The 24,893-nt window shown below is 38.2% G+C and overlaps 1 protein-coding gene across 4 annotated transcripts in view; it reads right to left on the reverse strand.

The window, feature by feature from the left end:
- The window catches only part of HECW1 (HECT, C2 and WW domain containing E3 ubiquitin protein ligase 1), a 437,510-nt gene that overhangs the window by 185,127 nt on the left and 227,490 nt on the right, over positions 1 to 24,893 (reverse strand). For all 4 annotated transcript variants that reach the window (XM_027574949.2, XM_027574951.2, XM_027574948.2 and 1 more), the window contains one exon: positions 15,691 to 15,785. In XM_027574949.2, coding sequence (XP_027430750.2) covers positions 15,691 to 15,785 — 95 coding nt within the window. The remainder of the gene's footprint in view (positions 1 to 15,690; positions 15,786 to 24,893) is intronic.

Here is a 24,893-nt window from a genome sequence, read left to right on the forward strand (position 1 = left end):
GAGTTCAGATCCTTTGCCTCTTTGGTTAGGTTTATTCCTAGGTATCTTATGATTTTTGGTGCAATTATAAATGGGACTGACTCCTTAATTTCTCTTTCTTTTGTCTCATTGTTAGTGTTTAGAAATGCAACTGATTTGTGTGCATTGATTCTATATCCTGCCATTTTGCTGAATTCCTGTATGAGTTCTAGAAGATTTGGGCTGGAGTCTTTTGGGTTTTCCACATGGAGTATCATGTCATCTGTGAAGAGTGAGAGTTTGATTTCTTCTTTGTCGATTTTGATGCCTTTTATTTCTTTTTGTTGTCTGATTGCTGAGGCTAGTACTTCTAGTACTATGTTAAACAACAGTAGTGACAGAGGAGATCCCTGCTATATTCCTGACCTTAGGATAAAAGCTCTCAGTTTTTCCCCATTGAGAATGATATTTTCTGTGGGCTTTTCATAGATGGCTTTTATGATAGTAAGGTATGATCCCTCTGTCCCAACACTGTGGAGAGTTTTAATCAAGAAAGGATGATGTATTTTGTCAAGTGCTTTTTCTGCATCTATTGAGAAGATTATATGGTTCTTGTCCTTTCTTTTATTAATATAGTGTATCACATTGATTTGCAGATGTTAAACCACCCTTGTAGCCTAGGAATAAATCCCACTTGGTCGTGGTGAATAGTCCTTTTAATGTACTGTTGGATCCTGTTGGCTAGTATCTTAGTGAGGGTTTTGGCATCCATGTTCATAAGGGATATTGGTCTGTAATTCTCTTTTTTGGTGGGCTCTTTGTCTTGTTTTGGGATCAAGGTAATGCTGGCCTCATAGAATGAGTTGGGAAGTTTTCCTTCCATTTCAATTTTTTGAAATAGCTTCTGTAGAATAGGTATTAGTTCTTTAAATGTTTGGTAGAATTCCCCTGGGAAGCCATCCAGCCCTGGACTCTTGTTTGTTGGGAGATTTTTGATTACTGCTTCAATTTCCTTGCTGGTTATGGGTCTGTTCAGGTTTTCTATTTCTTCCTGTTTCAATTTTGGTTGTTTTATGTTTCCAAGAATACATCCATTTCTTCCAGATTGCCTAATATGTTGGCATATAGTTGCTCATAATATGTCCTTATAATTGTTTGTATTTCTTTGGTGTTGGTTGTGTTCTTTCCTCTTTCATTCATGATTTCATGTATTTGGGTCCTTTCTCTTTTCTTATTGAAAAGTCTGGCCAGGGGTATATCAATCTTATTAATTCTTTCAAAGAACCAGCTTCATATATATATATATATATATATATATATATATATATATATATATATATAATGGAATATTATGCAGCCATCAAAAGAAATGAAATCTTGCCATTCGCAACGATGTGGATGGAACTGGAGGGTGTTATGCTGAGCGAAATAAGTCAATCAGAGAAAGACATGTATCATATGACCTCACTGATATGAGGAATTCTTAATCTCAGGAAACAAACTGAAGGTTGCTGGAGTGTTGGGGGGGTGGGAGGGATGGGGCAGCTGGGTGATAGACATTGGGGAGGATATGTGCTATGGTGAGTGCTGTGAATTGTGCGAGACTGTTGAATCACAGATCTGTACCTCTGAAACAAATAATACATTATATGTTAAAAAAAAAAGAAGAAGATAGCAGGAGGGGAGGAATGAATGGGGGGAAGTCAGAGGGGGAGATGAACCATGAGAGATGATGGACTCTGAAAAACAAACTGAGGGTTCTAGAGGGGAGGGGGGTGGGAAGATGGGTTAGCCTGGTGATGGGTATTAAAGAGGGCACGTTCTGCATGGAGCACTGGGTGTTATATGCAAATAATGAGTCATGGAACACTACAACAAAAGCTAATGATGTAATGTATGGTGATTAACATAACATAAGAAAAAAAGTAAAACAAAAAAACAAAGAACCAGCTTCTAGTTTCATTGATCTCTTCTAATGTTCTTTTGTTTTCTATTTGATTGATTTCTTCTCTAATCTTTATTAATTCTTTTCTCCTGCTGGGTTTAGGCTTTATTTGCTGTTCTTTCTCCAGCTCCTTTAGGTGTAAGGTTAGGTTGTATATTTGAGACCTTTCTTGTCTCTTGAGAAAGGATTGTATTGCTATATACTTTGCTGCATCCTAAAGGTTTTGAACAGTTGTGTTTTCATTTTCATTTGTTTCCATGAATTTTTAAAATTCTTCTTTGATTTCCTGTTGACCCATTCATTCTTTAGTAGGATGCTCTTTAGCCTCCATGTATTTGAGTTCCTTCCAAATTTCCTCTTGTGGTTGAGTTCAAGTTTCAAAGCATGGTCTGAAAATATGCAGGGAATGATCAGTCTTTTGGTATCAGTTGAGACCTGATTTGTGACCCAGTATGTGATATATTCTGGAGAATGTTCCATGGGCACTAGAGAAGAATGTGTATTCTGTTGCTTTAGGATAGAATGCTCTGAATATATCTGTGAAGTCCATCTGGCCCAGTGTGTCATTCAAAGCCCTTGTTTCCTTGTTGATCTTCTGCTTAGATGATCTGTCCTTTGCAGTGAGTGGGGTGTTCAAGTTCTCTACTATTGTTGTATTATTATCAATATGTTTCTTTAATTTGGTTATTAATTGGTTGATATAATTGGCTGCTCCCATATTAGGAGCATAAATATTTAAAATTGTTAGGTCTTGTTGGATAGACCTTTTAAGTATGATATAGTGTCCTTCCTCATCTTTTATTACAGTCTTTGGTTTAAAACCTAATGTGACTGATATAAGGATTGCTACCCCAGCATTCTTTTTATGTCCATTAGCATGATAAATGGTTTTCCACCCCCTCACTTTCAATCTGGAGGTGTCTTTTCATCTAAAATGAGTCTCTTGCAGAGAACATATTGATAGGTCCTGCTTTTTCATCCAATCAGACACCCTGTGTGATTGGGGCATTTAGCCCATTTACATTCAGAGTAAATATTGAAAGATAGGAATTTAGTGCCATTGTATTACCTGTAAAGTCCCTGTTTCTGTAGATTGTCTCTGTTCCTTTCTGGTCTATGTTACTTTTGGGCTCTCTCTTCGCTTAAAGGATCCCCTTTAATGTTTCTTGCAGGGCTGATTTAATGATCACAATGTCTTTTAGTGTCTGTTGTTCCAGGAAATTTTTTTTTAATCCTTCCTTCTATTTTGAATGACATCCTTTTTGGATAATGTGTTCTTGGCTGCATCTTTTTCTCATTTAGCACCCTGAATATATCATGCCAGTCCTTTCTGGCCTGCCAGGTCTCTGTGGATAGGTTTGCTGCCAGTCTAATGTTTCTACCCTTGTAGGTTTCAGACCTCTTGTCCCAACCTGCTTTCAGGATTTTCTCTTTGTTTCTGAAATTTGCCAACTTCACTATTATATGTTGGGGTGTTGACCTATTTTTATTGATTTTGAGGGGGTTCTCTATGCTTCCTGGACTTGAATGCCTGTTTCCCTCCCCGGATTAGGAAAATTCTCTGCTATACTTTGCTCTAATATACCTTCTGCCCCCCTCTCTCTTTCCTCCTCTTTTGGGATCCCAATTATTCTAATATTGTTTCACTTTATGGTATCACTTATCTCTTAAATTCTCCCCTCATGATCCAATAGTTATTTATCTCTCTTTTTCTCAGCTTCTTGTGTTCTGTATCATTAATTCTCTCTTCTGCCTCATTTATCCTAGCAGTTAGAGCTTCCATTTTTTATTATATCTCAATAATAGCCTTTTTGATTTTGACTTGATTATATTTTAGTTCTTTTATTTCTCCAGAAAAGGATTCTCCAATGTCTTCTATGGTTTTTCAAGTCCAACTAGTATCTTTATAATCATTATTCTGAACTCTAGTTCCTACATCTTACTTGTAACCATACTGATTAGATCCCTGGCAGTCAGTACTGCCTCTTTTTCTTTTCTTTTTTTTTTTTTGAGGTGAGTTTTTCTTTCTTGTCATTCTTGCAGAAAGTGGTTGCTTTTCTATTTGTAGAGTTACAGCTCTTCTTTTCTTAGATCTCCGTTTCAGTTCACAGGAGTTCAGAATGATTTAGTAGCTGTCTAGCTGACCAGACAAAACCAAGGTCTCCCAATTTTGATTTTAAAAACCTCTAGTGTTTCATGGCTAAGTGTTGTCATGTATAAGTAAACATTTGGTTTGTTGGATTGTGGAGACATGATCAAGCTCATGTAAATAAGAAAAGAAAAATTCATATATAATTATATATATGCATATATATGTATATCTACATTTATATTTTCATCTACATCTGTATCTGTATTTATATGGCCAAGGAGACAGGACTGGTGTTCTAGGATCAGTGTTCGTCTCCAGTGCTGTTTCATTACAGAGTCCCTCCCAGAAAATTAGACTAAAATCCTTACACTTTTATATTAAATATATGATTATATACTTATATAATATGTATTTATATAAATATATAAAATATATATTATGTACAACAATGGTTGATAGCGAGCTAGCTGTATGAGTTCTCCTGTAGTACAGGTACTGTACACAGACAGCTAGAGTAGACTTTGTCAAATCAGCGCAAGGAGACAGTGGGTCTCTGTTATGAACTGACTTATGTCCCCCAAAATTCATATGTTGAGGTCCTAACTCCTCATGTAACTATATTTGGAGATAGAGCCTTTAACAGGGTAATTCAGGTTAAATGACGTGTTTAGGGCAGGGCCCTAATCCAATCAGACTGGCATCTTTATAAGAAGAGGAAGAGACACCAGAGACGCAAGTGCACAGAAAAAACAGCAGGTGAGGATACAGGGAGGAGGAGGCCATCTGCAAGCCATGGAGAGAGGCCTCAGGAGAAACCAACCCTGCCAATACCTTGCTCTAGGATGTCTAGCCTTCAGAAGGCTAGAAGAGGGAAAATAAATATCTGTTGTTTAACTAATACAGTCACCAAGTTAGTCCTCTTTGCTGCTCAGGAATAGAAGTGCTCCCTCTCTCTCTTGCTCATTCTCTCTCTCAAATAAATAAAATCTTAAAAAAGTTTTTAAGAGTGCCTTTTTAATTAAGGTTAGAATATTTTTTGTTCAACCCACTCATGCAATAAATCACACAATATATGTTTGAATAATAAAACAATAATGTATCCTCACAATTATTTTGCCTATCATTTTATAGCTAATTAGTTTCCTTATTCACTTTCATCCACAATTTCCTCAGACCTGGGATTGTGTCTTTGATGTGTGGGCAATTTCTATATTCTTACATGCTTGAGAATATCTGTCTTCCCTTGTCTTCACATATCTTTGACAGCTGATACAGTAGAAAACAAAATGTTTCCTTTAAATAATCTTGCCACCTTTAGTGCTATGGAGGGAACATTCAAAGTTTCTAGGCTTTTGTTTTTTTCAAGTAGCCTGAAAGTTTCTCCTGCTTGTTTATAGGATTCTTCAGTTTGAAAATTCTTCCAGATATAGTTCCAGAGGCTCGCTGCATGGTGGATTATCATTTTTCCTTCTTATTTATATGCTTATTCAATTTTCTACCATGAACATATATATGTATTTTACTATGTAAATTCAGATATCTGAAATATGATTAGGATTTTCTTTTTTTTTTAAGATTTATTTATTTATTTGAGAGAGCGAGAATGAGAGAGAGAAAGTACATGAGAGGGGGGAGGGCCAGAGGGAGAAGCAGGCTCCCCGCTGAGCAGGGAGCCCGATGTTGGACGCGATCGCGGGACTCCGGGATCATGACCTGAGCCGAAGGCAGTTGCCTAACCAACTGAGCCACCCAGGCGCCCTGATTAGGATTTTCAACGTTTAGTCTAATATATATATATTTTTTAAAATCAGAAAAGGTTTTTATTTTTTCTTTCATTCGTAATTTTTTTTTTTTTGGAAATTCCTATTGTCCCTAGATTTGATCTCTAGATCTTTTTTATTCTTTCTCTATTTTTGTTTCTTATTTCCACTGGTTTTCAGGTGAACTTTCTTAGTTTGTCTTCTAACTCAGTGATTCCCTTTCCTGTAGCCTTTAGGTCAGGCATCTGTGCCATGTAAAGATGCCCCATTATCTCCTAGCTGTCACTTCCTACAAAGTCCTTCTCTTACAAAGTTTCAAAGATACCATGTTGTTTTGGATCATGTTATATTTGCTTTCTGATTGGAGCATCTCTCTTTTTTTTAAACTGACTTTATTTTTCTTTAAGAGCAGTTTTAGGTTCACAGGAAACCTAAGCAGAAAGTACAGAGAGCTCTCAGAAACCCCCAGCCCCGACACACACACAGCCTCCACCATCATCAACATCTTCTATCTTTGTTACAATGTAGGAATCTATGTGCTTCCATCATTATCACCCAAAGTCCCTGGTTCACATTGGGGCTCACTCTCGGTGTCGTATGTTTTGTGGGTTTTAACAAATGTTTAATAACATGTATGCATCCACCATTAGAGTATCATACTGTTCTTCCCTCCCTCCCCACAACCCCTGGCAATGACTCATCTTTTTACTGTCTCTATGGTTTTGCTTTTTCCAGAATGTCATATATTTGGAATCCTACAGTATGTAACATTTACAGATTGGCTTCTTTCACTTAGCAATATGCATTTAAGATTCCTCTATGTCTTTCCATAGCTTGATGGCTCATAATAATATCCTATGGTCTGGATGTACCATAGTTTATTTATCCACTCACCTAATGAAAGATATCATGGTTGCTTCCAAGTTTTGGCAATTATGAATAAGGCTGCTATAAACATCTGTGTGTAGGTTTAGGTATGGACTTAAATTTTCAATTTTTTTGAAAAACACTATGGCGTGTGATCAGTGGATCATATGGTAAGAGTATGTTTGGTTTTGTACAAAACTACCAAACTGTCTTCCAAACTGGCTGTACCATTTGGCACTCCCACCAGCAACGAATGAGCATTCCTGTTACTCCACATCCTTGTCAGCAGTCAGTGTTGGCTGTGTCTGGATTTTAGCCACTCTAATAGGTGTGTAGTGGTATCTCCTCGTTTTAGTTTGCATTTCCCTGTTGACATATGATGTAGAGCATTTTTTCCTGTACATATTTGCCATCTGTATATCTTCTTTGGTCAGGTGTCTTTTGCTTATTTTTAAACTGGGTTGTTCATTTTCTCATTGCTGATTTTAAGAGTTCTTTGTATATTTTGGATAACAGTTCTTTATCAGATATATCTTTTCCAAATATTTTCTCCTGGTGTGGTTTTTATATTCTCTTGATGGAGCGTCTTTTCATGTGTTTATTGGTGATTGTATTTTTTTCCCCTAAAAACTGACTTCAGGTTCTTTGCCTGTTTCTAAAATGGTTTGTCTTTTCTTTAAACAATAGAAATGAGTTCTATGTAAATTAAAGAAGTTAGCTTTTTGCCTGATTTTTTATCAGTTTCTTCTTTTTATTTTCTACTTTTTACTTTTTAGAGTTTTTTTTTCCATTCAGATTTTTTTTTAATGTAGCTAATAGAATTTATTGCTACTTTTCCTTTATGGCCTTAGATTTTGTGTTCTGATTAGAAAGAACTGTTCCTCTCCAAGATTTCAAACTATGCATGCTTTTTTACTAGAATTTTTATGTTTTTTAAATACTGAAAACTTCTATCCATTTGTACATAAGGAATTACGAATAATAAGAGGGTTTGATGTATATATATATATATTTTTTTTCAAAACTTTGCTTAGCTGGCATAATACCACATATGGTAAAATCTCTTTCCCACACTGATTTTAAATATTACCGTTAACTGTTAATTAAAGTTTCCAATATCCTGGGGTCTATTTTCTTACTCTCTTCTTTTCCATTGTCCTATTAGTCTCTTTCTTCATTAACGATTTTAATATTTATAGCTTCATAGCCTGTTTTAATTCCTGGCAAGCTAGTCTTTCCTCATTATTTTCATTTCCCAAAACTATTATAACTTTTCTCACATACTGATTCTGATGAAGCTAGGGTTACTCTGTTGTCAAAAGCAATCCATTTATATTTTAATTGCAGTTGTGTTGAATTTATAAATTAATTTACAGGGAATTTATATAGTTTAAACACTGCTTCTGAAACAGGGATACAGTTCATCTTTGCATATATTCAAACTTCTATATCTTTCAATAGTTCTAAACTTTTCATTAAATTGGTCTTGCACAGGGGCACCTGGGTGGCTCAGTTGGTTAAGCGTTTGCCTTCAGCTCAGGTCATTATCTCAGGGTCCTGGGATCGAGTCCTACATCAGGCTCCCTGCTCGGTGGAGAGCCTGCTTCTCCCTCTCCCTCTGCCTCTCTTCACCCCTGCTTGTACTTTCTCTCACTCTCTCACGCTCTCTTGCTCTATCTCAAATAAATATATAAAATCTTAAAAAAAATAAATTGGCCTTGCACATTTTTTCCACTTTTATTGAGATATAATTGACATATAACATTGTGTGAGTTCAGCCTTTTTAGATTCTACATATGAAATAATACAATATTTGTCTTTCTTTCTGGCTTATTTTACTAGCATGATGTCTTTAATGTTCATCTATGCTCTCACAAATGGCAGGATTTTCTTCTTTCTCACCTCTGAATAATATTCATCTGTCTGTCTGTCTGTCTCTCTCTCATATTATCTCCATCCATTCATCCATTGACAGACACTTACGTTGCTTTCATATCTTGGCTATTGTAAATAATGATGCAGCGAACATATGAGTGAAGATAACTCTTTGAGGTCATGGTCTTGCCCATTTCTTATTAAGATATCTTATTTTTCTTGGTTAATCTAAAATGAAAACCTTTTTTTTCATTATGTTTTCTAATTGGTTTTCTTTGCTTATAGTACAGCTATTAATTCTTACATACTAGAGATAATTTATTGTTTCTAAGAGTCTCAATTATTTTGGATAATATAGTCAGGTCATTTAAAAGTGATGATAATTTCGTTTCTCTTTCCAATATTGAATCTTTATTCCTTGCCTGTGTTTTCTGGGGAACCACTAGAAATGGTTTCATTAAAGTTGAGAACAAGACAAAGAGATCACTACTAATACCTCTAGTAATACCACTATTATTTAGCATTATTCTGAAAGTACAAGCATTATTAAGAGAAAGAAATCCGAGATGCTTTTTTTGTATCTATGGAGAGGATGATGTGGTTTTCTATTCACATAGTTTATTGTAATAATAATTTTCTGAATATTGAGGCAACTTTACAACCTGCGTATAATTTTATTTTAATAATCCTTTTAAAATCTATTTGCCAATATTTAACTTAAGGATATTATATTTACATTCATCCATAAGACTGACCTATAGTTTTCTATTCTAGTGCTCTCTTTGACAGTTCTGGTTTTAGTTCTATGGTGGGTAAGGAAAATTATTTGGAAGCTTTTTTCTTTCTTTTTGCTCTAGAATGTTTAAATTGTATGAGATTTACTTATACCTCAGTTGTTTGAAAGACCTCACCTATGAATTCATCCATTTTGCTTTGCTTTAGGAAGAATAAATACTTTTTAATTTGTCTACTCTGTGCCAAGTCTCGGATCCCTGGGATGTCAACATTTGTATCCTGCTGCAGAAGAAAAACAAAAAGCTTTCTGTTTAAGAGGCCTTCACTTAATTTTCATGTCCTGTACCAGGTTTCCTGAATATATTCATGTCTAGATTCATCTCTTTTCTAGATTTGGGTCTCTTATCTAGGTATTTACTACTTGTTTCCTTTCATTAAGAACATTCTTGGCTTTATTCTTTGGGTTGCCAAAGACTAGGGTGTTTACTCCAAAGAAGGCAAAGGTAGACTTTTAACAGTACAAAGCCTAACAAATTAGGTCTCTATGTCAGCAAAGAGTGATACTGGTGTTTTCTCTAACAGTGATAAGCTTTCTGGGACCATGAACCCTGTTCAGAACCTAATGAATGCCTGAGATCCACCCCCTAGGACATTCATGAACACATCCATATAAAATCAGGGCTTCACAGATACCCCAACCCCGGTGTAAGAACGTGGCTCTTAAAAAAATACAGAGGATCTCCACTTCCCACTGGTGATATGTGTCTAGGTATTTTCAAATTTGGTTATGGACAATGAAGAGGATGTGATTTGGCATTTGCTTCCCACACCCCAGAAAGGAAGGATGTAAACCACTCCTATGCCAAAACAAAGCTGGTAGAAGAACCTTATCAGGAAACACCAGCTCCAGACTCAAGACCCCAAAATTCCCTTTAAAATAAGCTCTGAACCTCTTCTGCTGAAATAGAACAAAATTTCTTAATGTTGGGCCATGATGGAATCCAAACTTTCAGGGTACCTTTTTAAGAGGTATGATTGTGGGCAGGACCTGGGTAAATTCTCTAGAAGAAGATGCATGGTGTGGCTGTGATTTCCTTTCCTCTTATTTCTCTTCTACAAAAATGAGTCCATCTGATGTGTTAGCCAAAATACAAATGTCTAAATGTTCCCCTGTTTTAGTCTAATCAAAACCTCAAGGGACTTTTGCTGAAGATATACATGTGAATAACATGTCCCTACACTTGGGTAAAACAGTGTAGAAAAAAATAAAGGGATTGATCAGGAATCCTGGCCTGATGATTTGGTCTGCTCCATTTAGAAAGCCTTCCATCATGTTCTGGGCCTGCTTACCTTTGGTCCTCCCAAAGTGCCCTATATGTCCATTCCCACAGCACTTAGAATAGTCCTTCGTTATGGCCTGTTTTCTAGTCTGTCTCCCCACTACTTAACCCCATCCCAGGCAGGTGTCTTCAAGAGGATGGGCATTTATTCTGTTCAGTTTTGTATAACTAGTGGTCAACACAGAAGAGCTCACTAATAAATAAATAACTGAATAAATGAATTATAGAAGCCATAGGCTATACAAAGATATACAAAATAACTATGTTCTCAGCAGACCTCCAAGGCTGGAGAATCAGAGTGCTGCATATCCTGGGGGGGTGGAGGGGGAGTGGGGGTGGTTTGCTGCTGAGGAGTTGGGAGTGGTTTCTGGGGAAAGAGGATTAGAGGCAAGAAGTTCTGAGCACCATAAAACAATTTGCCGATTAGGAATGAGACAAAAGGTGTCTATGGATTCTCAAATAGAAGAAATAATATGTCAATATCTAACTATAAAATTGGTTCAGGGGATCAAAAGGTTAAAAAAAAAACCTACCTGCCAACTTCTCCCTATTCCCCTGAGAAATCCCTTTCCCAGTGCACCCTTGACTTTGTGGAATGGAGACAGGCTTTAAAGTCACAATAGTCAGGGAGATCTTGTAAAATACCCCCTTATAAAATCATTCTGTAGCTCACTAGTAAATGTCTGGGCAACACTGATCCTTTGCATGTAAATAAATCATGCGTGCAGTTTTAGCAGGAGCACTCAAGTTTACATTTATTGTGTTTTATCTGTAGCGTTTGATTTGTGGCTTGTACAAATCAAAATGTTTTCTTAAGTCCTCTCCTAAAGAAAGGCTAATAGACATAGATATGAAGGAAAGAAATGAAAAATTAGAATAATGTACAGTCTAATTACTTCAGACTTCTTGCCCTTCTACTGTAACTGAGATTATTTCATTTAGAAACTGATTTTCAGAATATTAGGGACTAAGTCTCAGAATTTCATCTCATCATAGGATTATTGATGAAGTTCTCTTTTAATGCCTGGTTGGACAGGTACTGGTGACAAGCTACAAAAATAAATTATGGATGTGTTAGACAAAACAGAATTAATTCACAAAAGGCTCCTATGGCAATTATAAAATCCACATCCAATTATAAAATAGGTAGCTTCCCAAAACAGCTACCTATTTTCTGTATCCAGAGGCTACAGTCCCTAGGCCTCCTCACGGCTGGGGATGAGGGAACTTGTGGTGGTCACTGCACTGTGCAGTGAATGCCCCTCGGGGACAGTCCTGTGAAGCAGGCATGGGGAGCACCCACTGAGAACAGCTACAGGTTGCATCTGAATCTCTTGCACTGAAGAGAACCCAGCAGGCAGAGCGAGAGCTCTCTCCCCATCCAGTAGATCCCACTAGAGGATGCCCCGTGGTCCACAAAAAGGGAAGGGTAGATTGGAAACCTGCTGTGGAAGAAGCATGGACCTGAAGGAAAAGCTGGAAAATTCACAGTGAAAAACACACGTTCCCATCTTTTGGCAAATTGTAGGTATGGAGAGATTTCTGTCCTTCGATGTATGAATAGGGAGAGGAAAAAAAAATACCATGAGGCTTATAAGAGGGGCTGTGATGCACAGAGAAAGGTAGCAAAAATACTCAGAGAAAGAGCTCATTTTGAACATGATTTTCTATAGAAAATATAAGTAAAACCATATGCTAGGTGCTCCCAGTAAGATACAAACAGTATGGGAAACAAAGTACAGGGTGCCATATGGCAAAAATTAAGTAAGTCGTATATTGATTAGATCTAACACAAGTTAGGTCTCCTTCCCTGTCAGGCCTGTGGCACGTCCATATCCCCACACTTTTGCACTTGCTGTCCTGCCAGTGCCTTCCCTCCCTCCAGAGTCTCACAAATCCGGTTCCTGCTGCCCACACGCCACCTCCTCTGAAGGCCTTCCCAGCTGCTGCAGGTACCTCCTCACTGCTTACTCTACACACCAGCCCAGTGGGTTTTCATACCCCAGCACTGGACAGTTCAAATTGTATTTGTAATTCACAATAGCATAACCGTGAATTCTCAATGCCAGGACTCATATTTCATTTATTTCTATACCCCTTACTCATCATAGTTTCTGATATACAGTTAAGAAGAATAAGTCAATGAGAGCCTTGGAAAGATAAGGATAGGTGACAACCTCTTTTTATTACTGGGACCTCAATGACTGTCCATAGGACAAAGGCAAAGGATAAGGGGGAATGAGGAAATAAGAAAAAGAATTAAAACATACTGAAAATCTGCTGTGCTCAAGACATTGAAGTGCTGATTATATACTAAGGGGGCATTTGACATCTTTCCCTCCTTGTCAAAGAATTACACTTTTAGCACTGACCCTCAGGGCATGACATCATGGCCATTGGCAGCCATCGTTTTAAGAGATTAGTGCAGCACCAGAAATCCTCCATTGAAACATGGATACCCAAAGGTTATTGGCAAATTGATTTTGCAAAACTTGAATAGCATTTCCCCTTAGAAACAGTGTGCATAAGTCCTTAGACCAGACTGCAAGTACTTACTTAACCCAGAAGGCTGCTAGATTTTATCAGAAACTCTATCACCTGATAGCCAAAATGGTCCTATAACCAAAATGGTACTTCCTGCCTGTCTCACAGATGTGCTGTGAATCAACTAAAATAAGGCAAGTGAGACTCTTCTGAAGAGTGCACCATGCTGTAAGAGCCAGTAGTTTAACTATTATAAAACCCAATTACACATTAAAATACTGTCTGCTGGAAAATGCATGCTCCCTCTGCAAATTCCACCACAGCAGCGGGAGCACTACTCTCTGTTCCTGGCATCATTTGCCCTTATGATCTGGTGCTCACATGCATGGGGATTAAGAAGAGAAACAGAAGTTGTCTGTGGAACATACATAAAAGTATGAACCCGAGTGTCTACTGATTATTGTGAGAAAATCATTGTGGGGATGATCATCAGGATGACGGCAACATGTCAAAGTATTTCAAGATGTCTGCGATTTAAGGGTAAGCGATGGTAGCAAAGGTGAGGTCAGGGCTGACTCACATTCAATGCCGTCTCCTGTACTTCCTCTCAAATAATAGGTTGAAGCACCCCACATGCTGTTTCCTCTTCTCAGACAGCCCGTTTCTTGTCGGCAGCCCCTGGAAAACCTGTTTGTTGACAGTTTATCCCACTTTGTAAAGCTTGTCTACTGTGCAATCCAGGCAGTTTTCCAGGTAGCTGGCACCTTGTTTTTTTTTTTTTTTTTAAAGATTTTATTTATTTATTTGACAGAGAGAGAGAGAGCACAAGCAGGTGGAGTGGCAGGCAGAGGGAGAGGGAGAAGCAGGCTCCAGGAGAAGCAGGCTCCCTCAGGAGCAGGGATCCTGATGCTGGGCTCGATTCCAGTACCCTGGGATCACGACCCGAGCCAAAGGCAGTCGCTTAACCAACTGAGCCACCCACGTGCCCCGGCACCTTGTTTTCTTTTAGGCTTACATTGCACACTTCTGTGATGATGTGTATCGCATTTTGCTTTGGTCTGAGAAGCAGATTACCTCTGGAGTCCCCAGTAGGCTGAGTTCAGAGAAGCCAAATGTTCCAGAGAGCCCTCTCCAAAAAGGGAATCCTAAAGATTCCAGGGCTGCCCAAGCTCACTCACGGTACCACTCTGAGCAGAAGCAGGTGAGGAACTCTCCTCTCCCATTCCAGCCTTGAGCCAAAAAGGCTTGTCCATCACTGTGCAAAACCCACCCTGGCTGAGAAATCAGTGGAGAGAAGCTGCCTCATTGCATGACAGGCTGTGCCTGGGCCTGGAAGTCTTTTCCTGCCTCCATGCCTCCATGTCCAGCCTCCCTTCTTTGCTGTGTGTTCGGGCCTCCATGCTTTGTCTGCCTTGTCTCTGGTTCAATTCAGCCCCAACTCTAGCTTGGCCACCTTGATTTAGCTGACCCTCCTGCCTGGACAACTGGCCACTTCTATCAAGGCCTCTTTGGCTTTTCTAGGCACCCTCTTTTGAGAATGTCCCACACATGATGGGCCCAAGGAGGGGGGTCTGGCACTCTGGGAATACTTCTCCAAATCACTTGGTTATACCACCAAGGACTCAAGTCACTCATCTTCCACACCTTAAACGACTGACTTATGAAACAGCAAAACCGTGTCTTTTAGAGGCAAAGGTCTTTCCAAATCATTCATATTTCACTTCAAGTTTTCTCACTGGAGCCCGACGTGGGGCTTGAACTCACAACCCTGAGATTTAGGGTCAGATCAAGAGTCCGATGCTTAACTGACTGAGGTACCCAGGCTCTCTCTCTCTCTCTCTTTTTTTTTACATAGAAGAAACCAAATCTTTTCTACTTAACACACCATCCTGACAAAGTCCTTACTGGTTTTGGGTCAGCCTCCCCCACCAACTAATCTTTATTTTATGTGAAAAGGAAATGGAATGCCACTAGAAAGTACATTTCAACTAATCAGGTGTATTGAGAACGAAGGTAAGAGGCACCACAAAGACCAAACTAGACTGTAATTAAGGAAAAGACAGCATTTATTACTGGAGTGCTGAGCAAAACCAGAGAGCAACAAACAGAAGACGTGACTTAAATCCCTGGTTTGCAACTGTGACCTTAGGTACTTTACTTAGGCGCTTCAGGCCGTTTCCTCATTCATATGAAGGAAAAAAGGACCAGCGATTCTAGTCTTTCCTAGGCCCACCATTCTATAACTTTATGACCCAAATCAGTCTAAGATTATAAATTTCTATTCCATAAATTTATAAGCCTAAAAAGAAATTAAAACATGAAAATATAAATAATTAAAACCAAGGAATTTTAAAAATGCATTCCAAAGAAACACTTGTTATTCATTGCTATGAAGCATGAGTCTATTACAAACATGTCACTACTGAAGCTTAACATATCACAAACAAAAAGTGGTATAATTTTAATAAGTTTGCCTTTGGATCTCATTCCTCTTACTATTTTGAGATTGTTGCTGTCTACTTATAATCTATCACTATATCTCCATATGTGTACACACACATACACACACGAAATGGGAAAAAGCAAAGAAGCACCAGGATTAGCTCTGACCAAAGAGGAAGAAATGGGACTTACAGGAGCTGCGGAGTTTTTGACTGTGACACTGGGGGTGGTGGCTCGCAGGGCTCCACTCACACCATGGTAGTATTTGAAGCAGATCTTAGTTTCAGCTGAAAAACAAAAATCAAATGGTATTGAGAAGCAGGGTATAACCCAGGAAGAGATAACCATCTCCAGAGGGACAGCCCCAGGAACGGCCACGTAATTCCTCCCATGAGCCAAGAAGGCCATATCTGATGATGCTTATTCAACATGTGGCTCCATGGACAGGTCTGACATCTTTCTAAAAATGTGTCATCAAAAATTGCTCTTTGTACCCAAATGAAATCCATTCTTTCAACTTCTCAGCATCCATCCAATCCTATTAGAGGTTATTTGTAATAAACCCTTACTCCTAAGATTCTAGGTGGTTTGATGCCTACCACCAGTCTGTTCTGTAATTTTTGGTTATTTAATTCATTGTAATTGGTATCTTAGCAACTTGGAGGAGGAATTTGAGAAGTTACTGAAATACATGGATGGGAGGCATATTTTCCAAACTCTGAGACACATCAGTGATAACCTCTTTGCATCACAGTTTGTTTTTCTTCAAAGTCCTATCTATGTAAATAGAAAAGATACGGCCTTGGGAGCCTACATTGCCTGGGTTTGCCTTTTGGCTCCATTACCGACAATCTGTGCGACAAAAATCAGGTCCCTTAACCTCCCTTACTCCATGTTCCTTGTAAAATAAATAGAACTAACAATAGTACCCACCTCATAAGGTATTGGATAAGCAAATAAAAGTTCTTAGAATGCAAATAATGCATGATGAGCATGATGACTAAAGATAAAATCTGTGGCCAACCTGAGTCTAGTTCATTTGAAGGTGACTTGCTTTTCCCAGTTTACTGTTTGTAGGATTTTTCATTTAAATTTGAAAAATTTGCCAGGCTATGTCTTAGCCCCTTATATTAATTTTGTTTGGAACAACATGAGAAATGTCCAATTTGAGATCCTGTTTCTCAAATCTGGGAATTTGTCATCAATTGTAATGTTTCAAAAAACAATGTCGACAATTTTCTTAGCATGAATTTTAGATATGTTCATTATGGAAAATATGGACAATGAAGAAAACTATAAAAAAATCTTCTATGAGTGTTTTTATGTACATCTGAGATTATAAGCTTTAATATTATATGTAATGTAGTAAAATAATAATGCAATAAAACTGCATTTTAAAAAATTAACATTAAACAATCAGGTTCAACTATCAAACCTTTGTTGATAACATTATTTGTTTTATGGAATCATTGAATTGATTTGTAATTTTAAGTATTCCTGTAATTTTGGAAATTTAGGCTTGTCCCTAAAAATGAATGACTTTTTGAAAATTATGTTGAAGTTCAAGTTTGCTCCGTAGGATAATGGAGCAAAACTTGCTGGTTACCTACCCAACACCCATTCTCCCTTTCCTCCTGAATGACAAAATCTCAATTTTACTTTGGATGGTAATGTCCAGCTAAAGTACTATATTTTGGAGCCTCCCTTGCAGATAACATTTATGTTATTTTCCACTGTTATTTTGGGGTTTGTGTTATCTGTAAACTTTACTATATAGGGAAAGCTTTCTTGACATAGAAGATATGAGTACTGCAATATTCTTTAGAAGATGTGAATATTTTAAGGATTTTTCCTTCCTGTGGCCAAACTGCTTCCCAAAAAGCACTTTACACTTTCATCAGAAAATGTAGCTCTGACCATTTCATGGAATCCTTGTTAATATTGAGTATTATCAATTAAATATAAGTTTAAAGTAGTATTTCATTTTTATTTCATGTGTTTGATTAGTAGTGAGATTAAACATTTTTTCATCAAATTTTAATTAGCTATTTGTATTTACTCTTTTTTATGCATTGAACTGTACTTGTCAAGACTGCCCACTGCCTGGGTGATACCTGGGTGGTCACCTTTTAGTGGATATGCTCTTCCTTTAGATACATCAATACTTTCCAATTCCCTCCTAAGTCATTCCTTCCCTGCAGTGATTTTGCATTATTGTTGATTGCCTCTTAAGCTCTTCTTGTGGACAATCATACAACCTAGTTCTGCATTCTTCAAGGCACCTCAGAGTTATCTGCATGTTGTTAGGTATACACATCCGGATCCACTACTGCTTCAGCCTGAAAGGCAGATATCTTGTAGGTTAGGGATCAGGGGGGACACTGAATAAAGCAGTGAGCCTATATAGCTAGGCAACCTCACTGAGCCAGTGCAATTTAAGTTCCTCTGCTTGTAGGTGCCTGTGACATCAGCAAGGAGGGGCCAATGGCTTCACAGTTGGGTGGAAGAAAATTTTAGAAACAGGCATTCTAAACAGACACCACTAGCTTTCCTTTCAAATAAAATTATTCCAATAATTTTATTATTCCAAGAAAGGTCAGGGTAGATAAGAGCCATATGATCCTCAGAAAAAGCATTTGACAAAATACAGTATCCATTCGTGATTAAAAAAAAAATCCCAACAAAGTAGGGATAGATGCAACATAATGAAGTATCATCATAAAGTCCATATGTGGAAGACCCAGGGCTAATATCACCTTCAAAAGGGAAAAACTGAGAGCTTTTCCTCTACAGTCAGGAACAAGACAGAGATGTCCACTCTTACCATTACTATTTAACACAGTACTGGAAGTCTTAGCCTCAGCAATCAGTAAACAAAAAGAAATAAAGGCAACTAAATTGGCAAGGGAGAATTCAAATTTTCACTATTTACAGACAACACAGTACTCTATGCAGAAAACCCGAAAGACGCCACCCCCCAAATGCTAAAACTAATACATGAATTCAACAAAGTTGCAAGATATAAAATCAATGCACAGAAATCTGTTGCATTTCTATACACCAATAATGAAGCAGCAGAAAGAGAAATCAAGGAATTGATCCCATTTACAATTGCACCAAAACCCATAAGATACCTAGGAATAAATCTAACTAAAGAAGTAAAAGATCTGTACTCTGAAAACTATAGAATACTTATGAAAGAAATTGAAGAGGACACAAAGAAATGGAAAAGCATTCCATGCTCATGGATTAGAAGAACAAACATTGTTAAAATGTCTATACTACCCAAAGCAATCAACACATTTAATATAATCCCTATCAAAATACCACCAGCATTTTTCACAGAGCTAGAACAAACAATCCTAAAATTTGTATGGAATAACAAAAGACCCTGAGTAGCCAAAGCAATCCTGAAAAAGAAAAGCAAAATTGGACCTCAATGTGAGACAGGAATCCATCAAAATCCTAGAGGAGAACATAGGCAGTAACCTCTTTGACATCACACACAGCAACTTCTTTCAAGATACATCTCCAAAAGCTAGTGAAACAAAAGCAAAAATGAACTTTTGGGACCTCATCAAGATAAAAAGCTTCTGCACAGCAAAGGAAACAGTCAACAAAACAAAGAGGCAACCCACAGAATGGGAGGAGATATTTGCAAATGACTCTACAGATAAAGGGCTAGTATCCGAGATCTATAAAGAACTTCTCAAACTCAACACCCAAAAAACAAATAATCAAGTCAAAGAATGGGCAGAAGATATGAAAAGACACTTCTCTGAAGAAGACATACAAATGGCAAATGGACACATGAAAAAATGTTCATCATCATTAGCCATCAGGGAAATTCAAATCAAAACCACATTGAGATACCACCTTACACGAGTTAGAATGGCAAAAATGGACAGGGAAAGAAACAACAAATGTTGGAGAGGTTGTGGAGAAAGGGGAACCCTCTTACACTGTTGGTGGGAATGCAAGTTGGTACAGCCACTTTGGAAAACAGTGTGGAAGTTCCTCAAAAAACTAAAAATAGAGCTACCCTATGACCCAGCAATTGCACTCCTGGGTATTTACCCCAAAGACACAGATGTAGTGAAAAGAAGGGCCATATGCACCCCAATGTTCATAGCAGCAATGTCTGCAATAGCCAAACTGTGGAAAAAGCTGAGATGCCCTTCAACAGATGAATGGATAAAGAAGATGTGGTCCATATATACAATGGAATATTACTCAACCATCAGAAAGGATGAATACCCAACTTTTACATCAACATGGATGGGACTGGAGGAGATTATGCTAAGTGAAATAAGTCAAGCAGAGAAAGTCAATTATCATACGGTTTCACTTATTTGTGGAACATAAGGAACAGCATGGAGGACATTAGGAGAAGGAAGGGAAAAATGGGGGGGGGAAACGGAGGGGGAGACGAACCATGGGAGAGTACGGACTCTGAGAAACAAACTGAGGGTTTTAGAGGGGAGGGGGTGGGGGGATGGGTTAGCCTGGTGATGGGTATTAAAGAAGGCATGTACTGCATGGAGCACTGGGTGTTATACGAAAACAATGGATCGTGGATCACTACATCAAAAACTAATGATGTATTGTATGGTGACTAACATAATATAATAAAATTAAAAAAAAAAAAAAAGCAAAACTGGAGGCATCACGATTCCGGACTTCAAGCTATATTACAAAGCTGTAGTCATTAAGACAGTATGGTACTGGCACAAAACCAGACACACAGATCAGTGGAACAGAATAGAAAACCCAGGAAGGGAACCACAACTATATGGTCAACTAATTTTGACAGAGCAGGAAAAATATCCAGTGGAATAAAAAGACAGTCTCTTCAACAAAATGGTGCTGGGAAAACTGGACAGCAACATGCGGAAGAATGAAACTGGACCACTTTCTTACACCAAACACAAAAATGAATTCAAAATGGATTAAAGACCTAAATGTGAGACAGGAAACCATCAAAATCCTAGAGGAGAACACGGGTAGCAATTTTTTTAACCTCAGCCATAGCAACTTCTTACTAGACACATCATCAGAGGCAAGGGAAACAAAAGCAAAAAGGAACTATTGGGACTTTATCAAGATAAAAAGCTTCTTCCCAGTAAAGGAAACAATCAACAAAACTAAAAGGCAGCATATGAAATGGGAGAAGATATTTGCAAATGACATATCTGATAAAGGGTTAGTTTCCAAAATCTATAAAGAATTTACCAAACTCAACCTCCCCCCCAAAAAACCCATCCAGTTAAGAAATGGGCAGAAGACATGAATAGATATTTTTCCAAAGAAGACATCCAGATAGCGGCTAACAGACCCATGAAAAATGCTTAACTTCACTCATCATCAGGGAAATACAAATCAAAACCATGGTGTGATACCACCTGATACCTGTCAAATGGCTAAAATTAACAACACAAGAAACAAGAGGCATTGGCAAGGATGTGGAGAAAGGGGAATCCTCTTACATTGTTGGTGGGAATGCAAACTGGGGCAGGCACTCTGGAAAACAGTATGGAGGTTCCTCAAGAAGTTAAAAATAGAGCTACCATATAATCCAGCCATTGCACTACTAGGTATTTACCCAAAGGATGCAAAAATACAGATTCAAAGGGGTATATGCACCCCAATGTTTATAGCAGCATTATCAACAATAGCCAAACTATGGAAAGAGCCCAAATGTCCATTGAATGATGAATGGATAAAGAAGATGTGTACACACACACACACACACACACACACACACACACACACACACACACACTGGAATATTACTCAGCCATCAAAAAGAATGAAATCTTGCCATTTGCAACAACATGGATGGAACTAAAGTGTATTATGCTAAATGAAATAAGTTAGAAAGACAAATACCATATGATCTCACTAATGTGGAATTTAAGAAAGAAAACTGATGAACATATGGGAAGGAGGAAAAGAAGAAAAAAAGAGATGGAAACAAGCCATAAGTGACTCTTAACAATAGAGAATTAACTGAGGGTTGATGGAGGGAGGTGGGTAGGGGATGGGCTAGATGGGTGGTGGGTATTAAAGAGGGCACTTGTCATTCTCCAGAATAGATCACATCCTAGGTCACAAATCAGGTCTCAACCAGTACCAAAAGATTGGGATTATTCCCTGCATATTTTCAGACCACAGTGCTTTGAAACTAGAATTCAATCACAAGAGGAAAGTCAGAAAGAACTCAAATACATGGAGGCTAAAGAGCATCCTACTAAAGAATGACTGGGTCAACCAGGAAATTAAAGAAGAATTAAAAAAATTCATGGAAACCAATGAAAATGAAAACACAACTGTTCAAAATCTTTGGGATACAGCAAAGGCAGTCCTGAGAGGAAAGTATATAGCAATACAAGCCTTTCTCAAGAAACAAGAAAGGTCTCAAATACACAACCTAACCCTACACCTAAAGGAGCTAGAGAAAAAACAGCAAATAAAGCCTAAACCCAGCAGGAGAAGAGAAATATACAGATCAAAGCAGAAATCAATGAAATAGACACCAAAAGAACAGTAGAACAGACCAACGAAACAAGGAGCTGGTTCTCTGAATTAACAAGATTGATAAACCCCTGGCCAGCCTTATCAAAAAGAAAAGAGAAATGACCCAAAACAACAAAATCATGAATGAAAGAGGAGAGATCACAACCAACACCAAAGACATACAAACAATTATAAGAATATATTATGAGCAACTCTATGCCAGCAAATTAGATAACCTGGAAGAAATGGATGCATTCCTAGAGATGTATCAACTACCAAAATTGAACCAAGAAGAAATAGAAAACCTAAACAGACCTATAACCACTAAGGAAATTGAAGCAGTCATCAAAAATCTCCCAACAAACAAAAGCCCAGGGCCAGATGGCTTCCCAGGGGAATTCTACCAAATATTTAAAGATGAATTAATACCTATTCTCCTGAAACTGTTCCAAAATATAGAAATGGAAGGAAAACTTCCAAACTCATTTTATGAGGCCACCATTACCTTGATCCCAAAACCAGACAAAGACCCCATCAAAAAGGAGAATTACAGACCAATATCCTTGATGACATGGATGCAAAAATTCTCACCAAAATACTAGCCAATAGGATCCAACAGTACATTAAAAGGATTATTCACCATGACCAAGTGGGATTTATCCCTGGGCTGCAAGGTTGGTTCAACATCCGCAAATCAATCAACGTGATACAATATATTAACAAAAGAAAGAACAAGAATCATATGATCCTCTCAATAGATGCAGAAAAAACATTTGACAAAGGACACACCCTTTCTTGATCAAAACTCTTCAGAGTATAGGGGTAGAGGGTACATACCTCAATATCATAAAAGCCATCTATGAAAAACCTACGGCGAATATCATTCTCAATGGGGAAAAGCTGAGAGCTTTCCCCCTAAGGTCAGGAACGCGGCAGGGATGTCCACTATCACCACTGCTATTCAGCATACTATTAGAAGTCCTAGCCACAGCAATCAGACAACAAAAAGAAATCAAAGGCATCCAAATCGGCAAAGAGGAAGTCAAATGCTCACTCATTGCAGATGATATGATACTTTATGTGGAAAACCCAAAAGACTCCACCCCAAAACTGCTAGAACTCATACAGGAATTCAGTAAAGTAGCAGGATATAAAATCAATGCACAGAAATCAGTGGCATTCCTATACACCAACAAAAAGACAGAAGAGAGACAAATCAAGGAGTCGATCCCATTTACAGATCCCAAAACCATAAGATACCTAGGAATAAATCTAACCAAAGAGGCAAAGGATCTGTATTCAGAAAACTATAAAATACTCATGAAATAAATTGAGGAAGACACAAAGAAATGGAAAAACGTTCCATGCTCATGGATTGGAAGAACAAACATTGTGAAGATGTCAATGCTACCTAGAGCAATCTACACATTCAGTGCAATCCCCATCAAAATACCAACCACTTTTTTCAAAGAAATGGAACAAATAATCCTAAATTTTTTATGGAACCAGAAGAGACCCCAAATAGCCAGAGGAATGTTGAAAAAGAAAAGCAAAGCTGGTGGCATCACAATTCCGGACTTCCAGCTCTATTACAAAGCTGTCATCATCCAGAGAGTATGGTACTGGCACAAAAACAGACACATATGTCAATGGAACAGAATAGAGAGCCCAGAAATGGACCCTCAACTCTATGGTCAACTCATCTTTGACAAAGCAGGAAAGAATGTCCAGTGGAAAAAAGACAGTCTCTTCAACAAATGGTGTTGGGAAAATTGGACAGCCACATGCAGAAGAATGAAACTGGACCATTTCCTTACACCACACACAAAAATAGACTCCAAATGGTTGAAAGACCTAAATGTGAGACAGGAGTCCATCAAAATCCTAAAGGGGAACACAGGTGGCAACATCTTCGACTTCAGCCACAGCAACTTCTTCCTAGAAACATCGCCAAAGGCACGGGAAGCCAGGGCAAAAATGAACTATTGGGATTTCATCGAGATAAAAAGCTTTTGCACAGCAAAAGAAACAGTCCACAAAACCAAAAGACAACTGACGGAATGGGAGAAAATATTTGCAAATGACACATCAGATAAAGGGCTAGTATCCAAAATCTATAAAGAACTTATCAAACTCAACACCCAAAGAACAAATAATCCAATCAAGAAATGGGCAGAAGACATGAACAGACATCTTTCCAAAGAAGACATCCAAATGGCCAACAGACAGATGAAAAAGTGCTCAACATCGCTCGGCATCAGGGAAATCCAAATCCAAACCTCAATGAGGTACCACCTCACACCAGTCAGAATGGCTAAAATTAACAAGTCAGGAAACGACAGATGTTAGCGGGGATGTGGAGAAAGGGGAACCCTCCTACACTGTTGGTGGGAATGCAAGTTGGTGCAACCACTCTGGAAAACAGTATGGAGGTTCCTCAAACAGTTGAAAATAGAGCTACCATATGATTCAGCAATTGCACTACTGGGTATTTACCACAAAGATACAAATGTTGGGCTTCGAAGGGGTACATGCACCCCAATGTTTATAGCAGCAATGTCCACAATAGCCAAGCTGTGGAAAGAGCCAAAATGTCCATCGACAGATGAATGGATAAAGAAGAAGTGGTATATATACACAATGGAATATTATGCAGCCATCAAAAGGAATGATATCTTGCCATTTCCAACGACATGGATAGAACTGGAGGGTGTTATGCTAAATGAAATAAGTCAATCAGAGAAAGACATGTATCATATGACTTCACTGATATTAGGAATTCTTAATCTCAGGAAACAAACTGAGGGTTGCTGGAGTGGTGGGGGGTGGGAGGGATGGGGTGGCTGGGTGATAGACATTGGGTAGGGTATGTGCTATGG

The sequence above is a fragment of the Zalophus californianus genome, chromosome 12 (assembly GCF_009762305.2).
Source record: "Zalophus californianus isolate mZalCal1 chromosome 12, mZalCal1.pri.v2, whole genome shotgun sequence".
Lineage (NCBI taxonomy): Eukaryota > Metazoa > Chordata > Mammalia > Carnivora > Otariidae > Zalophus > Zalophus californianus.